Source organism: Lates calcarifer, linkage group LG7_1 (genome assembly GCF_001640805.2).
Source record: "Lates calcarifer isolate ASB-BC8 linkage group LG7_1, TLL_Latcal_v3, whole genome shotgun sequence".
NCBI classification, from domain to species: domain Eukaryota; kingdom Metazoa; phylum Chordata; class Actinopteri; family Centropomidae; genus Lates; species Lates calcarifer.
Genome location: NC_066839.1, coordinates 10,014,068 through 10,031,649, shown reverse-complemented (window position 1 = coordinate 10,031,649; position 17,582 = coordinate 10,014,068). Strand labels below are relative to the sequence as shown.

Sequence of the window (17,582 nt, the reverse complement as noted above, 5' to 3'; positions counted from 1 at the left end):
CCTCTCAGCTCTTTTATCTGATGCCACAAATGCTGCCTTCTTTTTGATGGAATCATTGGAAAGAATAATAACACAACAGCAAAGTTAAGAAAATGAATATTTCTGCAAACACAATCTGGTCAGCTTTTACATGATCTAGCAGTAACTGCTACACAGAGTGACAGTCCTATATGTATTTATATAGGGTAAGAAAGGAGTGATCAGACAGATTGTAAATTAGCAATCAATTTAGCTAGATTATCTAAACCACTTTATTTGGGGGTTAAACGGAAAGCTGGTAGCAATCACTCATTGAATAGGCAAACTTGAACAACCACAGAGAGTTAGGTCCAAGTTAAACCAGGGCAGTCTATAAACTGTAAATGTTTTAATTCTTTTTTTATTATTATTATTTTTATCTTCCACATATGTTTGGCTAACCTGGGTGTTTCTTTAAAGCTGTTCTATTCAGTATTTCAATATTAACAATGTATCAAATGACCTGTAATGTGAAAGCCGTTGCTCGAACCCCCTCATACAGAGAATTATAACCAGACCCTGCAGCTCTCCTCAGCTGTAGGTAGCAGCTTTCAGCTCATTGTTTTGGTTTTGCTTGTAGCAACCTTGCTGTTTCTGGTTCACTCTCATTGATTTCCAAATGCAACAGCTGTGGAGCCTTGAACAGCTAATGAGCCAGATATTTTTCTCAAAAATTGGTGGAGAACAGACAAGAGCTAAAAGGAGAGTGAATGGTAAAGACCTGTTCACCTACTCTAAATGAATGCCAATGTTTCGCTGTGTCTGCTTGATGTGTAAATAAGCTGTTGTTTCAGTAGTATGTTAACTATTTGTTTTTCACTGTAGCCTAAGCATCTGTTAATACAGGTTTAACATCTGTATGATTGCCTGACTGCTCCTGTTTGTTGCCCCATCTTGCTTCTTTCTAACAGCGTCTCTGTGTTCCCAGATCTCATTTCTAAATTTCAACAATCAACTTGATTAGTGTAATGCTATTATGGGAATGGATGGGACAGTGAAAAGTAATGGCCAAAAGTACAAACCTTAGACCCAAGCAGTAATAAACCTGAATTATTCTTTGGTGTCTCTGATACCAGAGTGTCTCAAAGTAATATACAGTTTAATTCAGTTTAATTATCTCAGGAAAGCTCCTTTTATGAGGCAAAGGAAGTACGTGAACTCTTAGTGAACTCCGTAAGGATTGTGAGGGTGTGTATGAACATACTTGGGGCCATGCTTCATCATGCTCAGTATTATTGTGGGGGTTTTCAAGTCACTTTGGAATCTGGAATTAAAATGGAGAAATGCTGCTTTTGGAGGGGGTCTGCTCGAGGATGAATTCCTCATGCCAGATGTGAGGGATTCCTGTATCATTAACAGTCTGGGGTATTGAACGCAGATAACCCCCTGATACTGACTTACTGTAAGATTTCCCACACCGCAAAGCTTCCCTAAACTAGAGCAACAAATCATCTGGGCTTTTAGAGAAATGACCACTGAGAAATGATGATGGATAACCCGGCATGTAAGATATTTTCATCCCAACAACCTTTTTTTAGTCACAATCTTTTAAAACTATGCATATTCTGGTGATCCCAAGATATGTATAGTTACAACTTACATACTGAATTGAGTTTAAAAGATAATGATTTCAGGATTTAGGTGGTATCATTGTATTATTTTGGTCAACAGCATTAACATGCAAGTTAGTGAATTAATACAGCTGCAAGTGGAATGATAACTCACATAGTATACCTAGAGTGAATTAAGAGGTAATAGTACTGCATATGATTAGTAGATTAATCAATAACTTTTACAACAGATAAGTATTAATCACTAATTTTTAGGAACAAATAAAGTGGTAAAAAGTACAGAAAGGGGGCCTTTTAAAAATATGAGTATTTTAATCAACAAATGAATCAATAATAAAAAAAGAATCCTTTGTTGTAGCCCTACTCAGGATTACAGTATAGCTCATGGAAAATTCTCACAGGAGGTAGATGGTCGTGTTGATCTGGCCTACTTTCCAGCATTTTTGTCAGTGTTTTTATTGGCCAGGGTGCCAATGCTGGCCAATGCTTTAACACCATCCAGTTCTCTCTCTCTCTGGCCCCATTGACAACAACATGCCCCCCACCCCCACCTCCACACCACTCTCTGAACAGTTCAAGGTTGTCACACAGAACAGGAAGCTTGCAAGTGTTTCCTCATGACATCCTCTGGTGTCACTCTCCTGGTCAGTGTAATGTGGTGGGAGACACAGATTGTTATATCTACGGTTGTTACTGATACTGTCTTTTTTTTTTGTGTGTTTTCATTATTTTCTCTCTGAATATGCTTTGCTCTGACTTACTGTGCGTGTGTGGTATGAGTACTCCTGTGCTCACTTTGTGGGAGATCACGCAATTTATGGAAGTATCCGCAAATACTGTACCTACGAATGGGATTTTTATTGGCAGGCTGGTTCAGTACACAGTGCCAAAGCTCCAACGTGGTGCTAATGAAAAACACTACACTCTGTCAGCAGTCTGTGGCCAAACAATGTCTGGTTACATTCTTGTGTTCATCCCTCAGGCTTTATTTGTTGCTCTTTACTCAGAGAGACTTGTTAAGCTGGAGATGATGCAGCCAAGGCCCCCCAAACCACAAATTCTGCTTAATGTCAATATTATCATTTATATTCTGAGAAATGGTTTTGTCCTAGTAATAAAATTCTGCTCTCCCCTTTTCTCACAATCTTCCTCTTCTTCTTTTCCCCAAAGAAATTTCTAATTTAATTTAACTTCTTGTCTCTTTTCCATTTCCGTTCTCTCTCCTTCTCCCTCTCTCTCTCTTCTCTGCTCTCTTGTTTCTGGTGAAACTGTATTTTCTCTAGTAATATAAAACCTAAGCAGAGTGATACATTTCTTCATGGAAACATTTGTTTTCTTTGTAAAGCCTCAGAGATATTTGACCTATCTAACACTTTGACATACAGTGAATTTCTTGTTCTCTGTTCTCTTCTTTGTGGAATTTCAACAATTATTTGATAAAATATTTGGGAGTCTATTTTGAAGCTAACTAAATTATTCTTTATTTAATTCCACTTTTTCATCTAAAATGTTCCTTGTTTTCTCAATGAACATTATTTTTTCTTTTCTCTGCACTTAGACAGCTGTTTGTGTGTCATTTGTGTCATTGGTCCTAAGGTTATGACATTACCTTTCTAGCCATGTTTACTGTGTTTTAATTCGTTTTTAAGTGGAGTACATTGAAGTTGATTGAGGCTAATTAGATTTTTGCAATTTAGTTTAACTTAGTTTTTTTTGTAGAATCGATGACAAAATAGATTGTCTGTCTGTTCCTTAAGAGATTGATACAAATCATTCCTGGTGCTGTGGCAGCTTAACTGTACTCTATAAGGTGTGCATTTACTGTATAGACATAATCTGTGTGCACACAAGCATTTAAATAACATGCATATAATTTAATTAAATTTATTTATTGTTTCCTGACATGCTTCCTGGTCACATTTCATTATCATCCTTTTGATTAAATTTAATGGTAAGAGGGTTAGCCAGTGGTTGTGGTGTTGTGCACACAGGCTGCCCTCGCACAAAAACACACTTAGTGTACAACAACATACATCTTTCACTGGTGGAATGCAGTTGTGCAGGACTGACTGGTAAATTCGAGCAAAATACTAGTAGAGCTTTGTTAGAATCATAAAATAGTAACACTGATACTAAACCCTGGCTGTTAAAACAAGCAAGCCTCCCAGTCTTTCTCCTCTAATATTTCTACTTCTGTAACTGCAGCTTGATTCTTCTCTTTCTGTGAATGTCCTTGTTGATTTCAGTGTCATTTAATGACTTTGTTTTCTTCTAAAATGTGCCTTGTCTGCTCTTTAGTAGTTTTAGCCCTTCACTTTCACTCATTTGTTCATCATAATTTCAATAGTATTACAAAAAGCCTTAGTTTAACTCTTGGACACACTTGGAGTATGGTACATTCAGCAAAGCAAAAATGATCAATTTTTGCATTTCAGTTCTAGGCCATTTGAGGTTTCAGCTGTTGCTAATGTACCATGAGTTGTTAACGTGGAGTCACTTGGAAAGGCTAGTAACTCATGTACATTAAATGGACTTTTGGGCGAATATCAAAGCAAACTTTATTCTTCTGTCTGACAGCAGGTCACACTGTACTTGAAAGCCTTATTGGTCTTCTCTGGCCATAAAGAGTTCATGAAGCCTGATACTCAGAGTGGACTTTAATGGTAATAAATACTGACTGGCAGGTTGAAACAGAGGAAGGAAACAGGATGTCGTGGTAAATTTATTCAGTTAAGCTTTTGAATTGATGTAGATGCCCCATTGCAAGCACCGCAGTTGTTTCAGAGGCAGATGTGGAAGCCCAGCTTTTTTGGTGGTGCAGTTATTTTTTTCCTACCAGGTTCAAATGACAGTGTTCCCATCAGGCTGAACAGCCCGCTCTAACTGGGGAAATATACCAGAAGTTGTTAAAACCTCACTAAACAAGTTAGGTGTGAAATCAGCCTTGGTCTTCCTCTGAAATTGTGGTCTTGGCCTCCAGCAAGTGTTTTTTAGAACAATGGTGCCATACACATGCACGCAGTCCCACACACATACACACACAACAACAGTAACAGGAAACCTTATCTTAACAAGGCTGTCATTCCAGGTGGACTATTTGCTTTGTTTGGAGCGTGTTCAAGAGGCCTGTGTGTAGGGCCGTCCATATCAGAGGCCCTCTGTCTCTTTGAGAGCCCTTACAGTGAACCCATTACTCATACAGCTTTACTGTTCAGACAGAAACAGAGGCAGACTCATTTCTTATTCCCACGATTCCCATGAAGTGAGCTCACATGTGTATATTAAGTTGTTTTGAGTTAAAAATTAAGTCAAACATGGTATTTAAGACAAAGTACAGTGGTAGAAAGCATACAAGTAGAAAGATGATTGGTTCATTATCAGGTTAGCCAATCAAAGACATCACCTTGATTTATGTCAAAGATGATAAACTGCTGCTGTTAAAAACATCATTACTTAACTACTTATGCTTCTATTATGTTTATATGCTGACCAGAATCCGATAATACACTCAAGAAATTATTGGTAGAAGTATTATTGTGATGTATAGTTGTTTTCTTGTGCCTTGTATAAAAACATCTGGTCTGTTTCCCCACAGTGACTGAAGCTGGTTTTGGAGCCGACATTGGGATGGAGAAATTCTTTAATATCAAATGTCGAGCGTCAGGTTTGAGGCCTAATGTGGTGGTGCTGGTTGCAACTGTCCGAGCACTAAAGATGCATGGAGGGGGTCCAAATGTAAGTTAACACAACAGTGTTACCATAATACACTGTAATCAGCACCGTGACGTGACCCATACATCATCTTTGACGTAGTAGAATTAAATAATCATCCGCATAAACGTCTTCAACATCCTAAACTAGCATGTGACAATGTTGTTTACACAGTCACAATCACCCTACATGAACTGTAGCATCCTTTTAATGGTCATGAAAAGAGCTGCTATGTTCTTCAGGAACTCTAACTCAATAGAAGTTGATTGATTAATCAGTTTATACAGTCACTGAAAGTTATCTTTGTCCATATCCATTTGTAGTATACTCTGCACCCTACTCATACACATAGAAAGGCTTTATGTCTTTTTATGGAAGATTACCTGGCATTATGGTTTAACTCCACTTTCTAACTCTAGTATAATATGATAATAATAACAGCACAAAGAATGTACACACAGTATGTGCCCCTTTGCAAACATTAAGGGCATGCAAGACAGCATTTCTTATGATTCAGGCAAGTGCGCCCATTTGATTTTCAGACTTGTAGATGTTTGTGCATTCCTCCATGAAAAAGATTTACTTGAATGACCAACATTCATACAATTAATACAGTTATAGAAATCTGCTTAGAATTTCTTGGTATTTATTTAACTGCACCCAAATTAATAGCAGTAATCTCTGGCTTTTCAATGCCTTTTCAATGGAAGCATTAAGAAGAGGAACAAGGCAAGAAAATGTCAGTTCTTTACAACAAAATTGTAAATGTGTCCTAAAACGCAAAACAATATGGTGATCATTTGTTGTTTTTCTGTGTTTTCAGGTCTCAGCAGGTGCTCCTCTTCCTAAAGAGTACATTGATGAGGTATGAGCCACGTTAGTAGACACTGATATACATGTATAGACACACACACAAATAAGCGTAGCCACTGTGGTAAAAAGACAAACATCAGGGAGATGTGGCAAACATGGAAACATTTTGAGCTGAGGAGTTGTGAGGTTGTGACATCACTTCCATCAAGTTAAGATAATTGGTTGAGCCTGTTTTTATTTTATTCAGTTGTAAAGGTCAGGATATCTTCAAGTAAACTAAAACTATTTAAACTAACTGGCCAATGCAAGACAAACACGTGCTCATTAATATAGCGCTATTTGGTGGTGTGCCTGTGTGTGTTTGAGTTAACTGGCAGCCATGCACATGGATAACCATGGATGGTGTTACAACATCCTCCTAGTGTAGCTTTGTGGCCCTCGACATTCCCAACATGCCCTTAAGGCCCCTTACTACCCTGACCTTCTGTAAAGATGTGAACGATTAGAGCCAGTCTCAGGTACGTGGAGGGACTCACTGCACACTTGCACATCGGGGAAACACAGTAACACACTATGCAGCATATCACTTAAATTCTTTATACTGGATTTGTCCTTTAGCCCAAGTCTGTGTGGTTAGGGACAGAAACACTTGGGGAATGAGCCATCATTTGACATATTTATAGAGATTTATGTGTGATGCAATAAAGGAAGTCTCAGGTTGTACTCAACCAATCTGCCTCAGGCCTACAGCTGTATTCTCACTGATATTTAATTCCCCACCCATATATATATTTACATCGCCCATTAACATGGTTAAGCGCTCTCATTCGATTAGCAGCACAAATACAACCTTTGCATGTGGTTTCCGGGTATGTGGACCTCAGCAAAGTGAAGGTGGGATTCTTTTGGGTTTGTGTGTGTGTGTGTGTATGTGCACACATGCCCATATCTGGATAGAATCACTGGTCTCTCAGGCAGGTTCAGCTGAGTAAATAATGAAGCAGTATAAGTTAATTGTGAAGCCTGTAACGAGAACCAGAAGTACTGGGGAAAACAGAGCCAGGGAAATGAATTTATGGGACCTGTATTGCCTTACTGCTCTGAGCCTGTGGCTGCACACTCACACTCACAGACACACACACACACTCACGAGCGTAAGATAATGTTACTGTGGTCAAACTTGGAGTAGCTGAATGAATATTCTGTTAATGTGTTTGGGAGTAAATGGAGTTCTGCACATAGTAGTATAAAATATGAGAACGGTTAATGAATAACTAGCTGTGGATGCTAGGGTATCACTACAGTCTTCTATTCCATCACACTAATAAGTATTAACCCCAAATAACTATATCAAAGGAAAAGTAAAACTAATTGTTGCTAACAAGACACAAGGTGAGTGGCATAAATTCTGATTTAACTGCTAGTAGTTTGGACAGCTCCAGTTAAAAGGATAAAGAGGAAATGAGGCTATTTAAACTAAGCTTTCACGAGAATTACGGATTTCCTGTCATACCCTTCAAATTATATCTCTGCAAACTCCTTGCCAGTGAAGGCAGGAGTCGAGGTCGCCAGCATTTTCCCTGTTGTGCTGACAGTGTAGTAAAAACTATCCTCAGTACAGCATTTTAGCATCTCATTCTGCTGTTCTGTTTAAGAAGTCTTTCAGTTGTCATTACAGGTTTTGTTCAGGTCTTGTCATGATCACTGATACATGCTTTGGCAGCCATCATACATTTGTGACCTTTGACCTTGCTGTATTTCCTCTGCATCTTTGTCCTCTAGAATCTGAGCCTGGTTGCAGGGGGTTGCCATAGCAATCTCAGGAAACAGATCCAGATCGCACATCTGTTTGGGGTACCAGTTGTGGTGGCGCTCAATGTCTTCACGTGAGATACATGCAGACACACACATCAACAAAAACACAACATTTTCATAATATACAGTAATTTACTAATCTTAACAGAAGTAATAGCATAGCCCATGTATTCCTTTGACCTACACAAGCACCATTTTTGTTTGGTTCATTTTATCTTTAAATACATAATTTGATGTTATGGCTACCAAGCACTTCTAACATTTCCCTTGGTGATCCTTCAGGACAGACACCAAGGCAGAGATTGACCTTGTGTGTCAGATTGCAAAAGAGTGTGGAGCATCTGATGCTGTGCCATGTCACCACTGGGCGCAGGGTGGGCGAGGGTCTCTAGAGCTGGCCCAGGCTGTGAATGAAGCTGCCAGCAGATCCAGCAAGTTCCAGTTCCTTTACAACACAGAGGTGAGAGCTGGTGCTGTAAATGCAAATCTGCATGTTGTGTATTTTTCAACTGATCATAACTAAGAGTATAGCTTTGTATTGAAAAACACGTGATCCAGTTTGATGTCTGTCTTTCATTGCTGAATGACAGGCAGTTGTCATTATCCCTGTCCCTACTCTCTATAAAGGGTACTTCCTGTTTGTAGCAAATGGTGATGTTGTCTTTGGCAGCATAGCCAGAGATAGTGGTAAAAAACATCAGCTGGTTTGAGTTAGTGAGTTTGGAAAGTTATGACATAAATTAACTGATCCTGTTACACTGATGTGTGTTTGTGTGTGTGCGCCTTTGTGTCTGCCTATTTACAGTATGTGCCTGCATACCAAGAGTCCAACAATAGAATAGAATAGTCTTTATTGTCACTGTTCCAAAACAATGAAAACTATTTTGCAGCTCTACAATGACAGATACATATAAAAAGTCAAAAGAATAAAAACAATTAGATAAAAAATAAAAATAATGGCTATCAAAATATAGATGATATTTACATTGATAAGATGATATTTACAGTGCTAACAACTGGAGAACAATAGGTCCAGAACTAATTTAACAGTCCTGTATTCAGTATTCACATTGGTGGGGTAGGTGTCAGGTGGAAGCAGCAGTATTACTAAAAGTCAAAGGGCAAAAGTCAAACATGTTGAATTATTTAATTTACTGTTGAACTCTTTAACGCTGAAGTCACACAGATATGTATTCACTAAATCTACTTTTATTGGAGAGCTGATGTGGTTCCACCTGTCTCTGATGCACTGTCTCTCCTCTAGACGCCGATAGCAGAGAAGATCAAAACAATTGCTCAGAAAGTGTACGGAGCTGATGACATTGAGCTGTCTCCAGCGGCCAAAGCCAAGATTGATTACTACAATCAACAGGTGAGATCGCTGCTGCTACAATAACAGCTGACTCACACGGAGACAGGAGTCATGTAGCGCATCTCCTCTGTCTTTCTCTCTTTGTGTATCACTTTCTCTCCCACTTGCACACACATAAGCCATTAAGTTTTCTTTTCTCTATAACCAGGGCTACGGCTCATTGCCCATCTGCATGGCCAAGACCCACCTGTCACTGTCCCACATGCCTGACAAGAAGGGTGCACCCACTGGATTTGTTTTGCCAATCAGAGATGTTCGTGCTAGCGTCGGGGCTGGCTTCATTTACCCACTCGTGGGAACGGTACGTGTTCAACGAGCTAATGCTAACTTCATTGTCTGTGCCTTATACATTACAGTCACATTCCAAAGGTTTTTAGAAGTGTCTCCACAAGGCTGCAAATGTCTTATGGGTAAGTGCATGTACTGTAATTTACATTAAACTGTTTGCGCCATTACTGTCTTAGAAATGGAAACATTTTACAGCGGAGTGGAGTCTTGGACACTTTAGAAAAGGTTAGCGACCATGACGAAAAATATAGACAGATTTCACAGTTTTGTTCTTGTGTGTGATGTGCATTGAGAAGATCAACACAGCACACCACACACTAACAGATTCACCACCAACAGCCAGAGCTTTGACTCTCAAAACTCAAAATCTTGAGCAGTTAAACGCAACTTTAGACTAAACGTGGTGTCTCATTTGTTGTGCTTCTGTCCTCAGTCAGCTTGGCTGTTGTTCTGTTCCACGTAACAATCCATAGGGTGCGTGTTTGGTTTTCCTCTGTGTTAAATTATTAATCGTGGATATTGAACATGTTTAAAATTTATTAGGGCGCCCCCGATCGTCTTCCGAGCAGATCAAGAACTCCTAACACACCTCACACCACAGGAAAATCTGGCAAGAAAATCTTTAGAACCATCAAATAATGGGTACAGCAGCTAGGAAGGGCTGTTTACTGCACATGATGCTTAATCTAATTATACAACCTGGCGCCCTTCCCTTTACCTTGTTACTGTAGTATCCAGCTTCAACATAGGTAGCTCCTGCTGCTCACTTTGATCTTTCAGGGGTGTGGACAGAAATTAAGTTCAGCTGTGCTAAGTGAAAAGTTAACGTAAATCCCAATCTGCATGTCTGGGAAGCCACAAGCTCTGTGTTATTTTATGTTGATGTGATTTGTTGCTGAAAGGGTTGAGCATTACCAGGGTTAGCTGACTTCTTCCCTTTGGTCAAGTTTCCAACTTAATTCAAGCACATTTTCAGACTTATGTTACAGCAGAAATGTTACTTCTATCACTGTTTACACAAATAGGATCATTAGCTTTTGCAGGTGCTTTATCCACTCAGCCTTCCTTCTTCCCATGAGTTCATCTCTAACAGTATTTATGGTTTTGGTCCTGTCCTCTACTTTTCCTGAAAATATATTAGTGAGCTGGCTAGAGCTGAATTGGGCTTGCTGAAACCTCTCGGTTGATGATGGGCTGGGCAGGAAGGAAGCAGCTTCCTGAGCGCTTTCCCTCCCGCTGTTTCACCAGTGGGCCCTGAGGGCTTGGCTTTGATAGGCTGTGGCAGAGGTGTCAAACACCGGGCATGCTGGGAAGGGGTGGCAGGGTCTTGGTGTGGCGTCTGTCCAGCCTCCCTGCCATGCCTTTGATCTGCTGTGGCCCGTGGAGCCACTGGCACGTTGACGACCCTTGAACTGTGACTCATAACCCAAAGGGAGTCGTCTCCAAATAGTTCTTTGAACTCTTTAGCTTAGCCTTATGTCTGCCAGACAGATCCATAGATTGATTTTTTTTTTTTTTTTAGGTTATAGAGAGCCAAGCGCCACTCTGGCTCAGGACAGGACTGAACATCTACATGTCTCCCATTACTCCCATTACTGTCAGATAAACTTGGAGAAAAAATATTTTCCTCACTTAAAGGTTTTAAGTGTTCTCTCTGATTATGATAAACATTACTATTTCATAACATTTTGCCATTTTTCATATTTAATTAAAACCTGTAAAGGATCCTCAGTTCACACTTGACTCAAAGAAGTGGAAAAGATCTCACCAGCAAAACTCCTGAGGCGATGAGGGCATGAGTACGAGAGGAGGGGGGTACTTTAGATGGAGGGGTGGGTTAAGGGTCTTTACAGGGTGAAGAATCAGGAAGGGGCTGATGTCACTCTCCAGATATGTGAGGGAGGGGTCGCAAGTAGAACAATAGATCTCTGTAGAGTTCATATCCCGTTAGAGCAACTTCCACCACACCATTACACCCAAACCAGTTCAGATTTATAGAAAAACCCCTCCTAGATATTCAACATGATCACAACTGGTTAATGTTTAACAAGCTGTAGATTGGTTAAGGGACTGTGATTTTATCTATGAAAGAAAGCACACATGTAATTTATTTTGCCTGACTCTGGTCATGTTATTGAGCCAGAGTCCATTAAGCTCAGTTAATTCAGGTATATTTTTATCTTTGAAACTGACATGTACTTCAACTTCAGTTGTCAGTAGAACTAATGCAGAGATAAATAAACAGTTTACACAGCATCACAAGACTGTACATGTTATTACATTCCCAGTACACTGCCTTAAAATTACACTGAGCACTCTTCACGCTAACCTGAGCCCTAAACTAAGCTCATCTTTTACAAAACAGAATTAGTAGTTTCATGTTTACAACTCATCACCAGGAAGTTCAAAGTGTTCCCTTAGGAAAGCAATACACTCTCACAGGATGAGAGTTCAAACTACACCCATGAACTCTTCAGTCTCATCACTCCAGCTCCACCTTTCCAGTCATTGGGCAATTTATCCATTGATTTATCAATTTATCAATCATCTCGCAGTCAAGAATGTAACTTCATTAGATGATGCATTCAATATAAGAAGCATCCATTTGACTTTTAATTAAATGTTTAATTTCACACTTATTGTAATTTCGACATTTGCCTCCCTCTAATGGTCCATTAATCTTAAATGGCACAAGTGTTTGCTTGTGAATTCAATTTCATAATCTCCTCAGTCCTCCTCTTTAGCAACTGTGCTGTTTGTTGACCGAGACTCTTCTCCAAAATCAGTGGGGGGGCAGAAATCCAGCGACATTGTCTCCTCCAGGGTTTTCCCTGACAAAGGCACATTGTGTTTGGGCATAATGGGGGGACTTATTTGGCCGAGTGGAGTTTCCAACTTTAGCCACGGAGTGTTATGTGTTTTTGCAAGTGCCAACTTGTTCTCAGGCTTGAGAGGAGGACCGGCAGAACAGTGCATGTTTTGTTGCTCTCAAAACCTTGACAGTTTGTCTTTGCATTTTGCCATCTTTTGATAGTTAAATGTGTTACTGTATATTTCATCCTAAAGGAAAGAGAAGATAAAGGGCTATTTGTGAATTCAAATGTTTTTCAAGATGTTTTGAGTCATTTCTTACTGTTAGCTGACAGTAGTTTTCATTTGTTACTTTTGAGCATTTAAAGTGAAACTCTGATCACCACTTTGTTTTGCATTTTCATTCAAAAATCATGTCCCTTGTCATAAAGATGGAGAAAGACTGTTGACAGTTTTATCACTGTCACGCTTTCCGACCACATTTTCTGGTAATTATGGTTAATTTATCTGGATGTTAGTCCTGTTCAGAAGCATGAAATCAACCAGTGTTGCCTCTTCTCTTCTTTAACAATAACCCGATTATTACATAATGAAGTACTGATGTTTACCTAAATATGCAATTTGAGTCATTTGATACAGTTATATTACAGAATTACAGTATGTACAGTCGACAGTAATCTATAACTAGTCTTATTGGGCATTATTAAAGGGGCTTGAACATGACATAAAAGCTGAATGTGGTCCAAAACACTTTTTGAGGCATTGGCTTCTTATTCTTATTTCAGTCTGGAGAGATCAGTTGGAAGTCTATAACAGTCTTTAATGAGGTTAGCATTGTAAAAAGACTCCATCAGTGTGAAGCATCTTCTAATGGTAGAGATTTTTTAAGACATATAAAAATATTTACTTAATTTGTGTCTGATGTGGCTTTTCAACAAAAAAGTTAAATAAGCTGGTTAGCAATTCTTAATATTATATCTACACCCATAAATTTCCTTCTCAAAAGTTTCACTGAAAAGGTTAGTGTCAGTGTATGTGGTCTGGTGGTTTCGTGTTTCATCAACACACTTGTATAAGCTGTATATTGAATAAAAAAACAGGCAAACATCCAAGTGAAATGACGATAAGCAGGAGACATTTTTGAGTGGGAAAAAGTAATTGTTCTTAATGCGTCCCATTAGATTATGATGTTATGCAGTGATACTAAAGTCCTTTACTGGAAATCTGCTCATAGTCTGAGTCACCTGTGGGTGAATCATATTGATGGACAGTAAGAACAGTGTCATGTAACAGCAGTCACAGCTGATATCAGACCAGCCGAACGATGAAGACAAGGCAGATCGCATCCGCTCTGTCAGATTGTGTAAGTATGTGCTCCTTGTTTTGTCCCCTCATGCACTCGCAGAGCCACATTTCCTCAGACAGGAAATTGTCCGATCACTTCCTCCTGTCTCATTTCCACTAATGGGCCCATAAAACTGACCCTGGGTCAGAAGGAAGGAGGCATGCAAAGAATGTCGCTGCCCTGTCTAATGAGCAAGATAATTTGCTTTTCAGCTTGGATGGGATGATCTGGCTGGGTTTTGGGAGAGCAAAGTGCTTTATGAGTCAGACAGTTGCCTTTGATCAATTGTAGTGGGTGAACCACGTCCTTCTTTTCATCTGTCACACAACAAACACTGGAGTAACACATTTATTAACAAGAATATTTAGATTTACATTTGTTTTGGTGCATAGTCTGGTGCAAAAAGCCTTTAATTACACTGTCTCATAGAAAATGCTGTCGACATCTACCCAGTAGCGATCTTGTTGACTGGTCTCGTGAGCTTCCATTCACATGCTCTCTCCTGTCCATGTCACTAATTTCATTAGGGAGAATTCCCCCCTGTCAGTTGCTGTTTTTTCTTCTAATTGAATCTATCAGTAAAAACGCCACATGGCTTTCCCTGGCAGAAGCTGGCGATCAGCTGGTTATAGTAACAGGGTTCCCACACACACTCATATTGTAGAGGTGTACAGAACAATAGGACAAGTCTCTCCTGTGCCTCAGCCTTTTAAATTTGTTGTGAATGAATGTTCAGTAACTACCTGTTAAAAGAAGTTTTTTTTTAATGTTTTTAATCCCCCAATGTGGAAAATAATTTGGAAAATAATTTTAATCATTATGTTGATGATCATAAGCATTTGACACCCCTTTGATTGTTGTCAGTTGCAGAAACCCTAAAGTTAGGAAGTTCTACGATTTCAGATATTGGTTGCTGTTAAGTTACTGCACATCAATTTACAACATTTACAAGTGCATTGGATCAAAAGCCCTGAATGTGAAAGAACCAGTAAATCCTGCACACTGTTGATCACTTGATTAATAATCCTCAAACCTGCATAGGGGACAATTTATATAATTTTCTTTTTCAATTCCTTCACCTTTTTCAGATATAAAATGTGGATTATTTTTGCTACTTATTGAATGCATCAAAACTCGGGGTGATTCTTATAAACCAGGTGATCTTGATCAATGAGTAGAGCAGCTAGTATTACCACTATGACTCGCTATATATCTTCTTTGTCTCATCTCTTCAAGGCAACCTTCTGTTATCTACTGTATATTTTGATAACAGTGAGAACAAAGCAACTGTTGTCTGTGGCTAAATTCATCACCGCTAAAGTAGAGGTTGTCAACACGTTGATCATCTGTCTCTCTGGAGTTAAATGAGTCTGGATTATAGTTATTGAACCCATGGGGGCTGATCTTATTCTGTCTCATTTACCCAAGATTTGATACAAAAACTCAACAGGTTCTCTTTTGGTGTAGAACAGCTGTGTTGTGGTAAAGTCTTTAATATGAGCTTTAGTTGCTATAATCTTACCTTCTTATTTAGTTTCTAGAAAACACGCAGTCAGGGGATTTTTTTCAGTGCACTGCTGATGAGTTTGTGTGTAATTGTATTTATTTATTTATTTTTTTCTAACCATTCTGAATCGGACGCAACAACCTGAAAAAACTGTAACATTAAAAACATGTTTGACAGGTGACCCGATAGCTGAATGGTTAGGGCGTGTACCACATGGGCCTCAATGCCCTGAGCAGCTGGTCCACCGGTTCTACTCCGGAACCAGCTGGTCCTTTACAGCATGTCATTCCCCTACTCGCTCTCTTCGCTGTCCTGTCAATAAACACATTAACACCCCCACCACACCAAAAAAAAAAAAGTTTGACAAAAAAATGATTGATTGATTGATTTTGAGTCATTTCTTTCTTTCATTTTCTCTCACTCTGCTTACCAATCAGGATCTTATCTTTTGCCTTTGCTGTTTTTCCTCAGATGAGTACCATGCCTGGCCTGCCAACTCGACCCTGTTTCTACGACATTGACCTTGACCCGGCCACAGAGGAGATCACTGGGCTCTTCTGAGCATGCTCCAGATAAAGAAATCCCTACAGGTATTATCACATGTATATCAATACAAAATATTCCACCATCCCAGTCCTCTAAAGGAGCTGGCAATGTGTCATTATAAATATTTTACATGTAGTCATTGTCTGTATAAATCGTTAGATGAGACTTTATTTCCTCCCTGGAGTTTTCAGTTTACTACCTCTTTCACTCAGTGCCAAGGCTCCAGTCTGTGAGGCCACACACACCCTCATACACACAGTTCAATTCATCATCTTGTTTTTCCCACAGGCTCTCTGCTCTGTTTTCAAGATCTTCAGCTCCATGTGTGCATCATAAGACACATCCATCCACTACATGTTTGACAGGAAATGTTTTCTTACTCTTCCCGGTAGCCCAGACTCACAGTAACATGCTATGAAAAACAAAACGGATAGTACTAACTAGTACTAATTTATGCTGTATTTGCACATATGCCAAAGGTTATCTCCTACAGCCATATTGTGTATCCCATATAGTACACATGTATTAGACCATTCTGTGTCCTCAAACCAGTGCTGATTTTTACTTAAATATTTTTATGTTTTGTTATTTGAGAAAAAAAAAGTTACTCAAATGTGTTACGATGGTGCTGCAAATTTTATTTACTTCTTAAGCATTTTAACTTAAATGGGCACAGTTTGTGTATTTATTACCTAAATGCTGATATGCGCACAAAAAGCCATTATGGTATTTATCTAGTTACAACTACTCTCTATTGTCTTAAGCTTCTGCTAATTGTCCAAGCTGCTGCACTGCTTCAGTGAAAATCACTACAAGTCACAAGTTATACTCATCATTTTGAAAGTATTACATTTTATGAGGTGAGATAGGTTATATATATGTCCAGCCAGGACGTTGTTCAGAGGTGGTAAACCACTCAGATCATGACATACACTGCCTCATGATCTACTAGATAACAGCCTTAACAGTAGCTATGCTCATTAAATATATGCCATTTGTTATATAAAATGGCACCTTATCTGTTTTTCTCTGAAAGTTGATGCTTTGTTTTATGACAGTGTATTCATTTTTATGATGTTCTTTGGGGTTGCCTTCACTTCAAGTGAGGTTGGCTGGCTGGTTTGCATCCAGACTGCTAAATGTAATGCTGCTCTTACATTGCAAGCTGGCCACTGCAACATCTAGTTCTGATTGTCTGACACCAGTTTGAGTAACATCCAGCATCTGTGCATCCGGACTCGTGCCCTCATGGGGTGATGAAAAATGACAGAAAATAACAACTGAAATGTGGTTAAACTTTTATTGTGCAAAGTGTAAGCCGAACATTAGATTTGAAATGAAACAACCAGTGTTTGCTCTGAAAACATATTTAGTATTCTTCTCATTGACAACAATCGTATGTTCTCAGAGATCAAACGTGCCTTTCAAATAAACCTTTTATTTACTCAGAAACTGTGTGTTTGTGTTTTCACACCCAGCAGTTGACTTGTGGCCCAGCCCACCTGTTGTTTGGATACATGTGTTCACTTCCTGTTGTTTCTTTTTCTCTTTCTCACTCCACTCACTCACTCCACACATCACAACTTTTACATTTTTCATCATTTACTTGTATTTTTCCACCAAGTGCAGTTTTACTCCCACAGGAGGGGGCGGGGCCTGTGTTGGAAGCGAATCTAAAAGCCAATGATCGGGGCCCCCCAGCAGCACCCCAGGGTGCAGCATCTGTCATTATGAGGTGTTTGGGTTTGCAACATGGAGCCAGTGTACATGTGTGCACATGTGTGT

At 39.3% G+C, this 17,582-nt stretch overlaps 1 protein-coding gene across 1 annotated transcript in view; it reads left to right on the top strand.

Annotated features, from left to right (window-relative positions):
* mthfd1l (methylenetetrahydrofolate dehydrogenase (NADP+ dependent) 1 like) overlaps nt 1-17,249 on the top strand; it is a 35,874-nt gene extending 18,625 nt beyond the window's left edge. Inside the window, 8 exon segments of the mRNA XM_051071860.1 lie at nt 5,185-5,324; nt 6,124-6,165; nt 7,896-7,999; nt 8,211-8,388; nt 9,193-9,300; nt 9,449-9,601; nt 15,723-15,841; nt 16,086-17,249. Of these exon segments, the coding sequence (XP_050927817.1) occupies nt 5,185-5,324; nt 6,124-6,165; nt 7,896-7,999; nt 8,211-8,388; nt 9,193-9,300; nt 9,449-9,601; nt 15,723-15,812 (815 nt within the window). The 3' untranslated portion in view covers nt 15,813-15,841; nt 16,086-17,249.
* Nucleotides 17,250-17,582: the final 333 nt, after the last annotated feature.